Raw genomic sequence first — 14,926 nt, 5'->3', positions numbered from 1 at the left:
TTAACACAGCCCACATCTACCATATCACATTAACACACCCCACATCTACCACGTGACATTAAAACACCCCACATCTACCATAAAACATTAAAACAGCCCACATCTACCATAAATCATGAACACAGCCCACATCTACCATAAAACATTAACACAGCCCACACCTACCATATCACATTAACACAGCCCACGTCTACAATAAAACATTAACACAGCCCACATCTACCATATCACATTAACACACCCCACATCTACCATGTGACATTAAAACACCCCACATCTACCATGTGACATTAAAACAGCCCACATCTACAATAAAACATTAACACACCCCACATCTACCATAAAACATTAAAACAGCCCACATCTACCATAAATCATGAACACAGCCCACATCTACCATAAAACATTAACACAGCCCACATCTACCATATCACATTAATACAGCCCACATCTACCATATCACATTAACACAGCCCACATCTATCATAAAACATTAACACACCCTACAATCTACCATGTGACATTAAAACACCCAACATCAACATGGCAACATTTTGCAATGTGAGGCAAAATTAATTTTGCCTCACAGATTTGTGTTCTTTCCCAATTAATTACTACCAAATGTCCATTCTGTGTGTTGATTGCATCTTTATTGCATCTCAAGCTACAATTCTAAAACCTACTATCGACAGTTTAACAGGCTAACTTAACTACTGACAAGTAGTCGTCAAGTATTGTCAAGTTAAATTCCACTTGCAATGCATTTTTGTTAGTTTGGGTTGCATGGTTTCAATTCATGAATTTGATGAATTCATGAAGCTAATGATTTTAACTCCAGGCTGAGATTGATGTAAAGAATGGCTTATAGTGAAATATAATCTGTGGGTCTTCAGACACAACCCCCGTTAAGGGGAATGATTTTAGGTCAAACTATCCCTTTAAGATTAGGGTTGGGTTAGGGGCTGGGAATGTGGGTCTGTTGCAGCTCTGTGAGAAACTGAATAAAGTTGATGGGCAGGAGAAAGAATTGTGTCTGCAGGAACCCAGCAGTGTCAGAGAGGACCCCCCCCCCCCCCCCCCCTTCCCCCCCACCCCACCGCTCCCAGCCGGTCCAGCAGCACTGAAGGCCAAAGGACAAAGGGAACAAACAGGCATGTAATGTGGCAGTTCCCTCTGGATGACACGAGGGCTGGGGACGGGTATCGCGGGGGGAGGGGGGTCAGGAATGCCGGATGGAGGGAGAAGGAGGGTCTGCTAGTCTCAGAACTCTGCAGATTAGTGTGATTAGCATTACTGAGAAATGACAGAGAGCTGTAGCCTCACAATGACCACCATTTATACCACCTGACTCTGTCCCTGACTCTAGAGCCATAGTGCCATCCACTGTCCAAACTGCACGGAGTGTAGAAGAAGCAATGTTAGGGGCTTGGAATAGAGTCAGGGAATAGAACCAATGTTCAGGGGCTGGGAATAAGAGCAATGTTCAGGGGCATGGAATAGAAGCAATGTTAGGGGGCTGGGAATAAGAGCAATGTTCAGGGGCTGGGAATAAGAGCAATGTTCAGGGGCTGGGAATAAGAGCAATGTTCAGGGGCTGGGAATAAGAGCAATGTTCAGGGGCTGGGAATAAGAGCGATGTTCAGGGGCTGGGAATAAGAGCAATATTTAGTGGCTGGGAATAGAAATAATGCTAAACAACTGAAAATAAATGCAGTGTGCAGGGCCTGGGAATGGAACAAATGTTCAGGGGAATTGATATAGAGATAGATGGACATAGAGAAAAAGAGTGGAGGTTATATTTTTTATTTATATTATTGTTGAGAAAAAGTATTTTATGCTTAATATATGCATTTCCTCACTTAACCCTAGCCCTAACCCTTGGCTCACACTAACCCATCACAACCTTGTTATTTACCACTTTGGCCATGTAAAAAAAATATCCAGGCTAATAAAGCAGCTAAATTAAAATTCAATTTAAAAATAAAGTATGGAGAGAAGGGATGTTGCAGGAGAGACAGGAGTAGTGCTTCAGAGTCCGGTTCATTGAGCTGTTTGAAAGTCAGATTCCATACCAGGCCCCTGGTGTCCTGCCTGTCTGATCTGTGGACTGAGAGACACATTATATAGATATAGACCAAAGACACTCTGGGATCAGTTCTTATAAGAGTAAATACAGCTCTGGGAAAAATTAAGAGACCACTGCACCTTTTTGTTTCCTTTCCAAAAAAGTCAAAAAGGAAGGTTTTGAGTGAGGAATAGAAGGGTTAAAATTAAGAGACCTGACAGGACAGTATAGTACCCTGAACCCTGACTGGACAGTATAGTACCCTGACTGGACAGTATAGTACCCTGGACCCTGACTGGACAGTATAGTACCCTGGACCCTGACTGGACAGTATAGTACCCTGGACCCTGACTGTACAGTATAGTACCCTGGACCCTGACTGGACAGTATAGTACCCTGGACCCTGACAGGACAGTATAGTACCCTGAACCCTGACTAGACAGTATAGTACCCTGACTGGACAGTATAGTACCCTGACTGGACAGTATAGTACCCTGGACCCTGACTGGACAGTATAGTACCCTGGACCCTGACTGGAGAGTATAGTACCCTGAACCCTGACAGGACAGTATAGTACCCTGAACCCTGACTAGACATTATAGTACCCTGATTGGACAGTATAGTACCCTGACTGGACAGTATAGTACCCTGACTGGACAGTATAGTACCCTGAACCCTGACTGGACAGTATAGTACCCTGACTGGACAGTATAGTACCCTGAACCCTGACTGGACAGTATAGTACCCTGACTGGACAGTATAGTACCCTGACTGGACAGTATAGTACCCTGACTGGACAGTATAGTACCCTGAACCCTGACTGGACAGTATAGTACCCTGACTGGACAGTATAGTACCCTGAACCCTGACTGGACAGTATAGTACCCTGACTGGACAGTATAGTACCCTGACTGGACAGTATAGTACCCTGGATCCTGACTGGACAGTATAGTACCCTGGACCCTGACAGGACAGTATAGTACTGATCACCTCTCGTCCCTTAGTGTCCTCTCCTTCTATCGCTCCCATTCTGCCCCTTTACCTCAATCCTGCCATTCATCTCTCTTTACATCCATCGCTCCATCTCTCCCTCTGTACCTCTCTCCTTTCATCCCTCCCTCCATCTCTCCCTCTGTCCCCCCCTCTCGCTCCATCTCTGTCTCTGTCCCTCTACCATTTAAAAGCCCTGAGAGTACACACTGTCCTGACAGTCCTTTAATTGTTACAGTACACACTGTCCTGACAGTCCTTTAAATGTTACAGTACACACTGTCCTGGCAGACTTTTAAATGTTACAGTACACACTGTCCTGGCAGACTTTTAAATGTTACAGTACACACTGTCCTGGCAGACTTTTAAATGTTACATTACACACTGTCCTGACAGTCCTTTAAATGTTACAGTACACACTGTTCTGGCAGATTTTTAAATGTTACATTACACACTGTCCTGGCAGACTTTTAAATGTTACATTACACACTGTCCTGACAGTCCTTTAAATGTTACAGTACACACTGTCCTGGCAGACTTTTAAATGTTACATTACACACTGTCCTGACAGTCCTTTAAATGTTACAGTACACACTGTCCTGGCAGACTTTTAAATGTTACATTACACACTGTCCTGACAGTCCTTTAAATGTTACAGTACACACTGTCCTGGCAGACTTTTAAATGTTACAGTACACACTGTCCTGGCAGACTTTTAAATGTTACATTACACACTGTCCTGGCAAACTATTAAATGTTACAGTACACACTGTCCTGGCAGACTTTTAAATGTTACAGTACACACTGTCCTGACAGCTTTTTAAATGTTACAGTACACACAAGTCCCTTACATTTTCTTGTAAGTTAACATTTTGGAATTGAGATATCATGGATCATTTAACAATTTTATATGAAGTAAGCTTAAAAAAATTTATAATAAAATAATATATTTTCAATTGGAATGAAGTGTTGTGCATATTTTAACCGGAAAAGGATTCAAAACAGTAAATATAAAGTAAGCATCCTTTATTACAACAATCCTCTATAATAAAATAAACTGCCAAAAGGGTCCCTATTGGCCTGGGAAACATGTTTATATGGCAAAAGCCACAAAAAAATCAGGTTCCTCTGGAACAGTCTGAACTTTTAGCTGAGGGATCACAGAACAGGTTCTAGCCCGTCAACTTTATGATTTCACTGCACTGAACACATCATCAGTACCACCTGCTACTGGCACTGGGCTGTCTGGACCCTGGAGGCCTGTCAAAAGACTTGTGCTCTCTGTTCTGGCTGTGAGTATATGTGGTTTTGTCTCTGCTAAGACACATAAATGAAGGTGTGTTAGTGTGTCTGGCTGTTTGAAAGCTGGGGATCTATGACCTGAAAGCTGATATGTTTTATGGATGGAGATGTTTTGTCTGGGTTCCATTTTATAGTCACATACACAGGATGTCGTCCAGGCCTTTCCTGTCTGTTTGCTGTTAAATTGATTATTAGCTCTGCGCGCTACATTATAGCATCTCAGCAGGCTGTATGGACTCATGAGTTATAGTCACCGCGCCGTATTACCTAGGAGCGGCGAAGCTGTGGAATCATTTACAGCCCGAACTGCTGACTTTCTTTCTAGGGTTGCCCTCTCCTCTCCTCCTCTCCCTCTCCTCCCCTCCCTCATGCTCCCCCTCCCTCGCTTCTGTTGTAAAAGGACAGAATGAGCCGGGTGAATAAATGTTTCATTGAACTATACAGGGGGGAAAGGAGTGAAGGTATTTCTCTTCTTCACTGAACAGAATGGGAGGATGAGGAAGATGAATGGAGGGAATGGAGAAAGAGAGGGAAGAAGAGAATGGGTGTGTTGGTTCATTGAAAAGAGATGGGGCGATGGATGGAGGTTGGGAGAAATAATCAATACGTATCTGTCTGTTCTTCATGGCCTCCGGTCCTCCTTCAACCCAGAAGGCCTTGCTGCTGAAGTCATGATTTGTTGGCCATTTGTTGTGTCATTAGAGTGGACATTAGGTCTGTACCCAACCAGACTGTCAGACGCAGTCCTGCTTTCCATAACTGGACTGCGAAACATGTATTGGTTGTTGTGCTGTCAGTGTAATGTCAGCCCTAATCCTAGTTAGTCCTAACCTTATGCAGTCCAAACCCTGTTGACTCCTAACACTACTGAGTCTTAACTCTGAGCCGCTGATGAGCCAAGCATAGAGCCCACATCTTTCCTGGATTCCCTGTATATTGCTTGACTTCTGAGCAGCACCTTGTGGGCTCCAGGCTCCTGAATATAGACCCAACCTGCTCCCCTGTAGTGGGACATTACAGGCATTTCCTTCTGGATCACCTTCTCATCCCAAATCACAGCCCAGGCCTTATAGGGCCTTTATAGCCCTGGCTTAAAGGAGTGAAGATTAGAAGGCCATGTGGAACGGGATATTATTAACAGGAAATAAATGGACATCTCTGCTGTGTTCCTCAGGCTGTGCGTATCTCTGGATTTGATTAACAAGGATACAAAAATGCTGCTGTTGGAATTTTTATGATGAAATTCCAGATTCCATTAAAAGAATGGATGTGTGTTCCAGATCAGGCAGACTTCAGCTATGAAACAATCACAAGGCCTGTCTAGAATGGAGACAGGATCCTGACTCTGGTTATAGCACAGTTACAGGTCTGCTACTAAGGCCTGGACTTCAATAGGAGCACCTCTAGACTCTGTCCCAAGGCCGTGCTGCTGGTTAAATGTTATGGTTAGAACCTCAGGGTCCTTAGACCAGCTCCACTCTATGGATACTTCATTCTAATGGTATGCACACACACACGCACCTATACAAAAGCACAAACACATACATGCACCTGCATGAATAATCTATCTTTGGGTACCTGTTACTGATTAACATTCCTCTTCTAACTTTAACACTCATCTTAACATTCTTCCTCTAACTTTTACACTCATCTTAACATTCTTCCTCTAACTTTTACACTCTCTATCTTAAACAATAAAGCTTCTCCTTGTGCATTTAACTTCTTCCCCTTGAGATATTTACAACATAGAAATTGCAGGAATTCATGGATTGGTAAGGACATTTTTACTTAGATGCAAAGATCAGTAAATCAATTGTGTATTTTGTATTTTGAATCCTTCGTAAATAGCATACAATCTCCTGGTATGTTTTTATACAAATATAGAAGTACATAAATAAACAACAGAATTCTTCTCGGGAGTAGTGGAGTCTCCTTTCAGGTGGCAAATATAAAGATGATCTTCATGTGTAGCAGTGTATGCTATTATATACCATTTAATATTGACTGGTAACTGTTTAATTCTTATGTAATATAAACTGCACTTATACATAGGGTATAATTCAGTTGCATTCGTTTCTCGTTCCCCGTCAGCCAGGAGTAAATTCTAGAAAACTGAGAACAGATGACACTTGACCTATCACGAGCGAAGCATGTGAAATTATAAAACAATTTAAGGTTAATTTGTATTTTGAAATTAACCAACAGTATCCAACTGAGCACGTGGGTTTGAAACTTAGTGGCCCCCAAACTTTTTTACCTTCCCTCCTTCAAAAAGTTGTAATCTATCAGCATTACAACATATAAACAAATACTTTTGTAACATAACATGTTTAATCCTTTATGAAATCCATTCTCAATATATAAAACAAAAAATATTTGTATTTCATTCATCAAATTTATTATAAAAATGTATACAAATATAACAGTCAACAAAACATTTGACTTTTAAACAAAACACTAACTCATTCATCCCTGGGGGAACAAGACCGTCTTAGTTACTAGGTATGTGGTTGTTATAAGTTGTGCAGTCACCCAGTGGGCATTTGCATTTAAATTCCTGACCAGTACGGTCAAGGGCCCTGAAGAAGGATTGTCAGCCACCCGCTTAGCTGTCATGCAGACCAGGTGCTGTTTGCTATCGGCATGGCTGGTCAGGGAGTGTTTGCTAAATTTGTCAGTGCCTTTGTAAAAAGACCCACATTTGTCCGCTGTAGCTGGGAACTTAGGTTAGACGACACAGTGCATCTGAATTCCATCAAAGTCGAAACAGGTAAATCATTTTTTATAAAAATGTTCGCTTTCGTTTGAGCTCATAGTTATCCTTTGCTGCCTTCTTCACTTGAGTGACTCGCGCAGGGTTTTAAATGTTTTACTGAAAAACAACACCAGACAGCCATGCATCACATCACTGCTCAACTCTTGACTGGCCAACAGCGCGCGCAAAGGGCTTTAGTTTGTTTACTAAACAGCTGGAGGATGTCGAGTTTATAATTATTAGAATACATTTTTTTCAATATCTAATTATTTTGCACTGGCCCCAGTGACTTCCTAGCACAGTGACTTCCTAGCACAGTGACTTCCTAGCACAGTGACTTCCTAGCACAGTGACTTCCTATCACAGTGACTTGCTATGAAGAGCCAGGGTGAAAAAATACCTTATTTAAGGCAGTTCTTCTCCAATTTCTTTAAAACTATGGCACGCAGCGGTGTTAATATAACCATGATGACTGCAGTTATCCAAATTTCACCCAGGAAAAATTCAATCTGATTGGATTATTCTAACTACTGCTACATGCAGATGTTTTTTTTAATGTGGTTTGAAGTGCACGTGGTGTACCATCACAGCTCCCATAGTTCGCCCAGTTGAACTGGATAATAGAGCGTTTGAATTCAGATACGATTTTGCACCCTTATATAAGATCTCCAACAATTATACACAATGCCCACCTTACTAAACATAGACACAAGACACTTTTAACTCCTATCTGAAAGGAGACTGTTGTAGTTTTATGAACTGAGTTTTTATTTTTTATAGTGAGAGTTCACATAATGGTGAAGAAAAATAAATGCTACCTAATGTTTTTCTACTTGAAGTGCTGTGCCCGAGTTATTCCTGTAGCATACTTGGAGTAGGATAACATGCAGTCATTATAATTTGATACTCGTAGTAGTAGCATAGAACCTGTTACAAAGAAAACTAGACGTATAGCCACTGATATGTACTATTAAATATAGACTGGTATGTGTTTATTACTTATATAGGTTATTAAATATAGATAGGTATGTGTTTATTAATTACAGTATCTCACAAAAGTGAGTACACCCCTCACATTTTTGTCAATATTTGATTATATCTTTTCATGTGACAACACGAAAAGGCTTTGCCATTGATTACTGAGAAAGGGTATGAATAACTTTGAACATGGCCTTCATTTTAATAATGTATAAAAAAAAAGTCACTTGTTTATGTAATTTCCAGCTGGGTGACACCTATTAGCCATATAATCAACAGCTATGAATCAACAGCTGGCACCAGTATGAATCATTTTGAGATTAACTGTATATAGTATAGTAGTATAGTATCATTTTGAGATCAACTATATATAGTATAGTAGTATAGTATCATTTTGAGATTAACTGTATATAGTATAGGAGTATAGTATCATTTTGAGATTAACTACATATAGTGTAGTAGGATAGTATCATTTTGAGATTAACTATATATAGTGTAGTAGTCTAGCAGTATCTAGTAGTGACATAAAATAAAACATTTGTACAGTATAATTTTCTATGCTGACGTGACAGACATAATTTATTCCTATGAAATAAACCAATATTAATCTTTAACATTTTTACCCTATGCCAAGAATTTGTTAGAAGTAACACGTTTTATAAAAGAACCATTTATGGTAGTATATTTTAGGTTTATCCAAAGTTAGGTTCTGTGACCTAGAATAGAACATGCACTTAGTTTTATTTACATTTAGTACTAACTTATGAATCAAACTGCATTTGTGCAACAGCTTGTTCAAGAGAGGGAGCCATAGCGTATAGTACTGTGTTTTCAGCATAGATATGAAATGCACACATTCATAAAGTTACATATTTCAATACTATATAGAGTGAACAAGAAATGTTGATTGAAGTCCATCAGCTAAAATAGCCTGTTCTCTGTCAGTAAGTTAATTTTGTAACCAGAAGCAAGTGTTCTTGGCCAGGCCCAATGAAGAAAGTTTTTCAATGAGATGAGCGAGATTGAGTGATCTATATCAAGCGCCATTGACAGGTCAACAAAAAAGTGCAAGACCGCTTATTTTCTCATTTAAGGCTTTGACAATTTTTTACAACCAGTGTAGTTGCTGTGATAATACTGTGCTCAGGTCTAAAACCAGATTTAAATATATTTCAGTTTGACTCTTAAAATCAGTTTTCTTGCATTATTTACTCAATATGTGTTCTTCATTCCTTTGCTATCTTAATGTTCTTACCTCCATATATTCACAGATTACTATTTCCTGCAAGCTATTTAGTTCAAACACTAAGAGGTAAAACCAGGTTATATCCAGTTATATCCAGGTTATCTAGATCATCTCTAGGAGTTAGATCCAGATTACTTAGATTAGTGTTTTCCAACCCTGCTCCTGGAGGCCCCTGCCCTGCATGTTTTAGATCTCTCCCTGCTCTATCTCACTTGATTCAAATGATCAGCTCATTATCAATTCCTTGATGAGCTACAAAGGTTATGTTTGGGCAGAGAGAGATCTAAAACATGCAGGGCGAGGTGCCCCTGGGAGCAATTGAGAAACACTGATCTAGATCATCACTGGGAGTTAGATCCAGGTTATCTTGATCATCACTGGGAGTTAGATCCAGGTTATCTAGATCATCACTAGGAGTTAGATCCAGGTTATCTAGATCATCACTAGGAGTTAGATCCAGGTTATCTAGATCATCACTAGGAGTTAGTTCCAGGTTATCTAGATCATCACTGGGAGTTAGATCCAGGTTATCTAGATCATCACTAGTAGTTAGATCCAGGTTATCTAGATAAGCACTGGGAGTTAGATCCAGGTTATCTAGATAATCACTGGGAGTTAGTTCCAGGTTATCTAGATCATCACTAGGAGTTAGTTCCAGGTTATCTAGATCATCACTGGGAGTTAGATCCAGGTTATCTAGATCATCACTGGGAGTTAGTTCCAGGTTATCTAGATCATCACTGGGAGTTAGATCCAGGTTATCTAGATCTTTACTAGGAGTTAGATCCAGGTTATCTAGATCATCACTGGGAGTTAGATCCAGGTTATCTAGATCATCACTAGGAGTTAGTTCCAGGTTATCTAGATCATCACTGGGAGTTAGAAACTAACCAATTAGTGACCTAATTAATCAAGTACAAGGTGGGAGCAAAAACCAGCAGACATTTGGCCCTCCATGGAACCGGTTTGACACCTCTGATCTAGATCATCAATTTCTCCTCCCATTCTCCCTCCCTTTCTTTCTCTTCTCGTCCATTTCTCTCTCCCTTTTCCCTCCCACTCTTTCTCGTTCCCCACCCCCTCTCTTCTCTCTCTTTCTCCTATCTCTGAGTGGAGGGGAAAACAGGGAGGAACTCTAAGACATTCATTGATGCAGATGCCATGAGCCCCAGAGGCAGGTTGTATGTTTGTGTGTATGTGTGTGTGTACTCATTTCTTTCACGCTTTCTACTACACACTTTTGGGTAACAGAAAAGTGTGTAGTAGGATGGTGTCACACCTGTGAGACAGCTGATGTAAGATTTGTAATTAACCAGACTTAAGAGTTGTAATTAATCAGATTTTGCATTTGTAAGTAACAAGTGTTTAGGTCCCTTATTTATCAGCCAAGTGCCTGTTTAAATTTCGAAAAAGCTCCATCCTTACTTTTCTCCAACATAAGCAGATTATAGCAGATAACTGCTCCCGAAACTGCATGTTATATTTTATAGAGCAGTTTCCTATCAGAGCAGGAGAAATGGAATGACATCACAACTCGTTCTACTATTAAAGATGTGTTTGATAACTTGTGCAACTAACAAACTAGTTTTATTAACCTGCAATGTTGAGATGTTTAATGTTGCGTGGTTTAAGGGATTGGGGGTGAAACTCAGTGTTGACCAACACAGCCTGAGGAAGGGAGTGGTGGGGAGGGAAGGACCTGCTCTGATCAACAGACACTTTAAATTCACTACTGATCACCACTAAATCACTAATGAATGGAACCCTAACTCCGAATAAGTAACTAGGAAATAATCTAAAGGAAAAGCAGATAGAAATAGAAATCTTTTTGTCCTCTGATTTGTGATTCTACGTTCTTCAATTTTGTTCTGAACTTTTTCTAAATAAAGAAACTAACATTGTCCACACTCATTGACCTGTTCCTCAACTCTACGTTCCCCTTCCTGTTCTCCAACTCTACGTTCCCCTTCCTGTTCTCCGACTCTACGTTCCCCTTCCTGCTAGATTCACTTCATAGCCTAGTTTCCAGTATTCTATTAAGCTATTAAATGTTCTTTAGTATTCTTCAAGTTTGAAGTGTTTTGGAATGTGTTAAGTTGATTGATGCCAATAAACAAAGTGTCATTTTCCTGGTCTATCTGATTAGATCGTAGTGAAGCGGCTTATTGAGTTCCTAAGAGCTGATTGATGGAGATGCCCTCCATTTTTAATTCAATGAGATTGACATTGGTGGTCATTTAGGCCGGCCTGACCTGGACTTAGTCTCTGTCTTAGGGCTAGGGTTAGATATGCTCCGTTTGGGACACTGACCAACGGGCAACTCTGTTTTCAATCTGATTTGATTCAGATGCCCCTAATTAGTGAGTTGAATCGAATTCTATTTAATTGAGTTTGATTAAGACGAGACGACCTTCTGAGTGATCTGATCCTGAGTTACTGATGATTGGTTGATTTCTGACATTGATTGCATTGATTGATGGAGCTAATTACATGGTGTGGTTTCTGCATTAATATGGAGATGAGCGAGAGCTTTCTGGATGATGACACCTTCCTGCAGTGGTTGATTGTCAGCCTGTCCATCTAACTCAGGATGTGGGTTTTACCCCTTTAAAACACTTTCAGTTGCCCGAGAACCACATTTAGAGCAGCGACTTGACAGCAATTAGGGTTAAATACCTTGCTCAAGGACAGAACGCCAGATTTGTTGTATTGCTGACTCAGTCCAGCAACCAGCCGGTTCCTGCCACCTCTTTGACCCCTGTGTGTGTTTCACGTTTGGGTTTAATCAGTGTGTGTGTGTGTTTCACGTTTGGGTTTAATCAGTGTGTGTGGGTGTGTCTGTGTGTTTTTGATCAGTGTGTTTGTGTCTGTGTGTTTTTGATCAGTGAGTGAGTGTTTAATCAGTGTGTTTTTTGTGTGTTTGTTTTTGATCAGTCTGTATCTATGTGTTTAATCAGTGCGTGTGTTTGTGTGTTTGATCAGTGTGTGCATTTTTGATCTATGTGTATCTGTGTGTTTGATCTGTGTGTGTGTGTTTTTGTGTGTTTGATCAGTGTGTGTGTGTTTTTGATAAGTATTTGACATTGGGGGGGGGTCGGCGTCTCAGCATGTTCTAATATAAATAGAAGTAGGCTCTGCATATGTGCGGGTGTGTTTGTATGCGGTGTGTGCGCACGTGTGTGTTTGTATGCGGGTGTGTATGCGGGTGTGTGCGTGTGTGTATGCGGGTGTGTGTGCACACGTGTGTGTGTGTGTGTGTGTGTGTGTGTGTGTGTATGCGGGTGTGTGCGCGTGTGTGTATGCAGGTGTGTGCGTGTGTTTGTGTGTGTGCGGGTGTGTGCGTGTGTTTGTGTGTGTGTGTGTGTGAGCATTCTTCAGAAACATTCAAAGGCAAATTGTAGGAGAGAAGAGAAAGAATGGAGAGAGGAGCCCATAGGGAATAGGGTTCACTACATTTGACTACAGCCCATAGGGAATAGGGTTCACTACATTTGACTACAGCCCATAGGGAATAGGGTTCACTACATTTGACTACAGCCCATAGGGAATAGGGTTCACTACATTTGACTACAGCCCATAGGGAATAGGGTTCACTACATTTGACTACAGCCCATAGGGAATAGGGTTCACTCCATTTGACTACAGCCCATAGGGAATAGGGTTCACTACATTTGACTACAGCCCATAGGGAATAGGGTTCACTACATTTGACTACAGCCCATAGGGAATAGGGTTCACTACATTTGACTACAGCCCATAGGGAATATGGTTCACTACATTTGACTGCAACCCATAGGGAATAGGGTTCACTACATTTGACTACAGCCCATAGGGAATAGGGTTCACTACATTTGACTACAGCCCATAGGGAATATGGTTCACTACATTTGACTGCAACCCATAGGGAATAGGGTTCACTACATTTGACTACAGCCCATAGGGAATAGGGTAGCATTTGTAGTTTTTGTTTAAGAAGTATTTGCCAGGTGGCCATTATGGCTGATCTTCCTGTATGTCACAGTTATTCACAGAGCAAAGACAAAGTGAAGTTGTGCCTTTCCCTTCTAGGCAACCTGCCCAAATCATCACTTTCAGTTCTGGGAGTGTGGGATAACGGTTCACTGGACCAGAGATATGAAAGAGAGAGGGAAGAGAGAGAAAGGAGAGATGGAAGAGAGGGGAAGGAGGGGGAAGAGAAGAAGTAAAGATGGAGGAGAGAAGAAGTAGATGGAAGGGAGAATCAACTGAAGGAGGGCTGGTAGAACATCTCTCCTTCATCCTTTCTCTATTTGATCTATAACTTCTCTCTCCCCTTTTCACTCTTTTATTCTCACCTGATGAATAATTTCACCTCATTTCCTATTATTTTCCTTCCCCAGCCCTGCATTCTCTGTTCTCCCTTCGTTCTCCTCTCTCCTGCAGACTGTCTGTCTTGTGTATGTCCTCTCCTGGTAGAGGAGGTAGGAGAAGCTCACCTTCCTTTCTGCTTTTTCCCGTCTCCAGCAGCCCCCAGAGAGCCGGTGGTTACCTGTCGTTCTAACACCTACCCCAAAGGCTTCTACTGCAGCTGGCATCTTCCCCACACCACCTCCGTGCCCACGGACTTCGACGTCAATGTTCTGTAAGGAACCACAACCTCTCAAATGTTTGACTCTTCCAGGAGAGAAGACAGGATAGGAAAGAGAGGGTGGGTGGGGAGACAGAGAGGTTGAGATGGGGGAGAGAGCCGTGGGGGGGAGAGAGCCGTGGGGGGGAGAGAGCCGTGGGGGGGAGACAGACGTGGGGAGGGACAGGTGGATAGAAATCTGAGCATTTGGGGAAAGGCGAGGTTAATAATGTTTGACCCTCCCCAGAACCACAGTAGTCAGTGGGACCGGCTACCCCCCTCTGTCCCAAGCAGGTGGTCTCCTAGCAACCTCATTACTGTTGTACAGCCATTATGTCCCATTAGAATAATAATGTTTGGTCTCATGTTGTCTCCTTGCATGTTAACACTGATGTGTTTTCATTGTGTTAACCTGACCCCTCTTTAACCCCAGCTACCACTAAACACCTAATAACCACAGCCCGCCTCTCTGCCTGAACACCACAACATGTGGCCAAAGTCACACCCTTTTCCCTATTCAGTGCCAGTAGGACTGTGGTTAAATCTAGTGCACTCTGTTGGTGATAAGGGCCAGTTTGGGGCTCTGTCTCTTATCTCAAACAGCCAGATGTTTGTCCACTGGCTCCTACAGCACCATGTTGTCCCAAAATGCGGTCAGATTATTCCTTTATAACATGTGATCTGTCCTATTTACGTCCTATTGGTCCAGTGTCATTGGGGGTGGAACCAGGGATATGTCCCATTTACTTCCTATTGGTCCAGTGTCATTGGGGAGGAGCCCGTGATCTGTCCCATTTACTTCCTATTGGTCCAGTGTCATTGGGGGTGGAACCAGGGATCTGTCCCATTTACGTCCTATTAGTCCAGTGTCATTGGAGGAGGAACCAGTGATCTGTCCCATTGTCATTGGGGAAGAGTTACTGAAGTTATGTGACATAGGCTTACACACTCCTCCGTCATAAGACCACAACGTTAGCATGCAGC

At 41.7% G+C, this 14,926-nt stretch overlaps 1 protein-coding gene across 3 annotated transcripts in view; it reads left to right on the top strand.

Moving 5' to 3' along the window:
- cntfr (ciliary neurotrophic factor receptor) overlaps positions 1-14,926 on the top strand; it is a 214,643-nt gene that overhangs the window by 158,547 nt on the left and 41,170 nt on the right. For all 3 annotated transcript variants that reach the window (XM_020042725.3, XM_013140250.4, XM_034290113.1), the window contains one exon: positions 13,840-13,957. In XM_020042725.3, coding sequence (XP_019898284.1) covers positions 13,840-13,957 — 118 coding nt within the window. The remainder of the gene's footprint in view (positions 1-13,839; positions 13,958-14,926) is intronic.

This window comes from Esox lucius, chromosome 23 (assembly GCF_011004845.1).
Source record: "Esox lucius isolate fEsoLuc1 chromosome 23, fEsoLuc1.pri, whole genome shotgun sequence".
In the NCBI taxonomy this organism is placed as follows: Eukaryota; Metazoa; Chordata; class Actinopteri; order Esociformes; family Esocidae; genus Esox; species Esox lucius.
The sequence above is the reverse complement of the archived record's forward strand: the minus strand, read 5'-3'. Positions and strand labels throughout refer to the sequence as shown.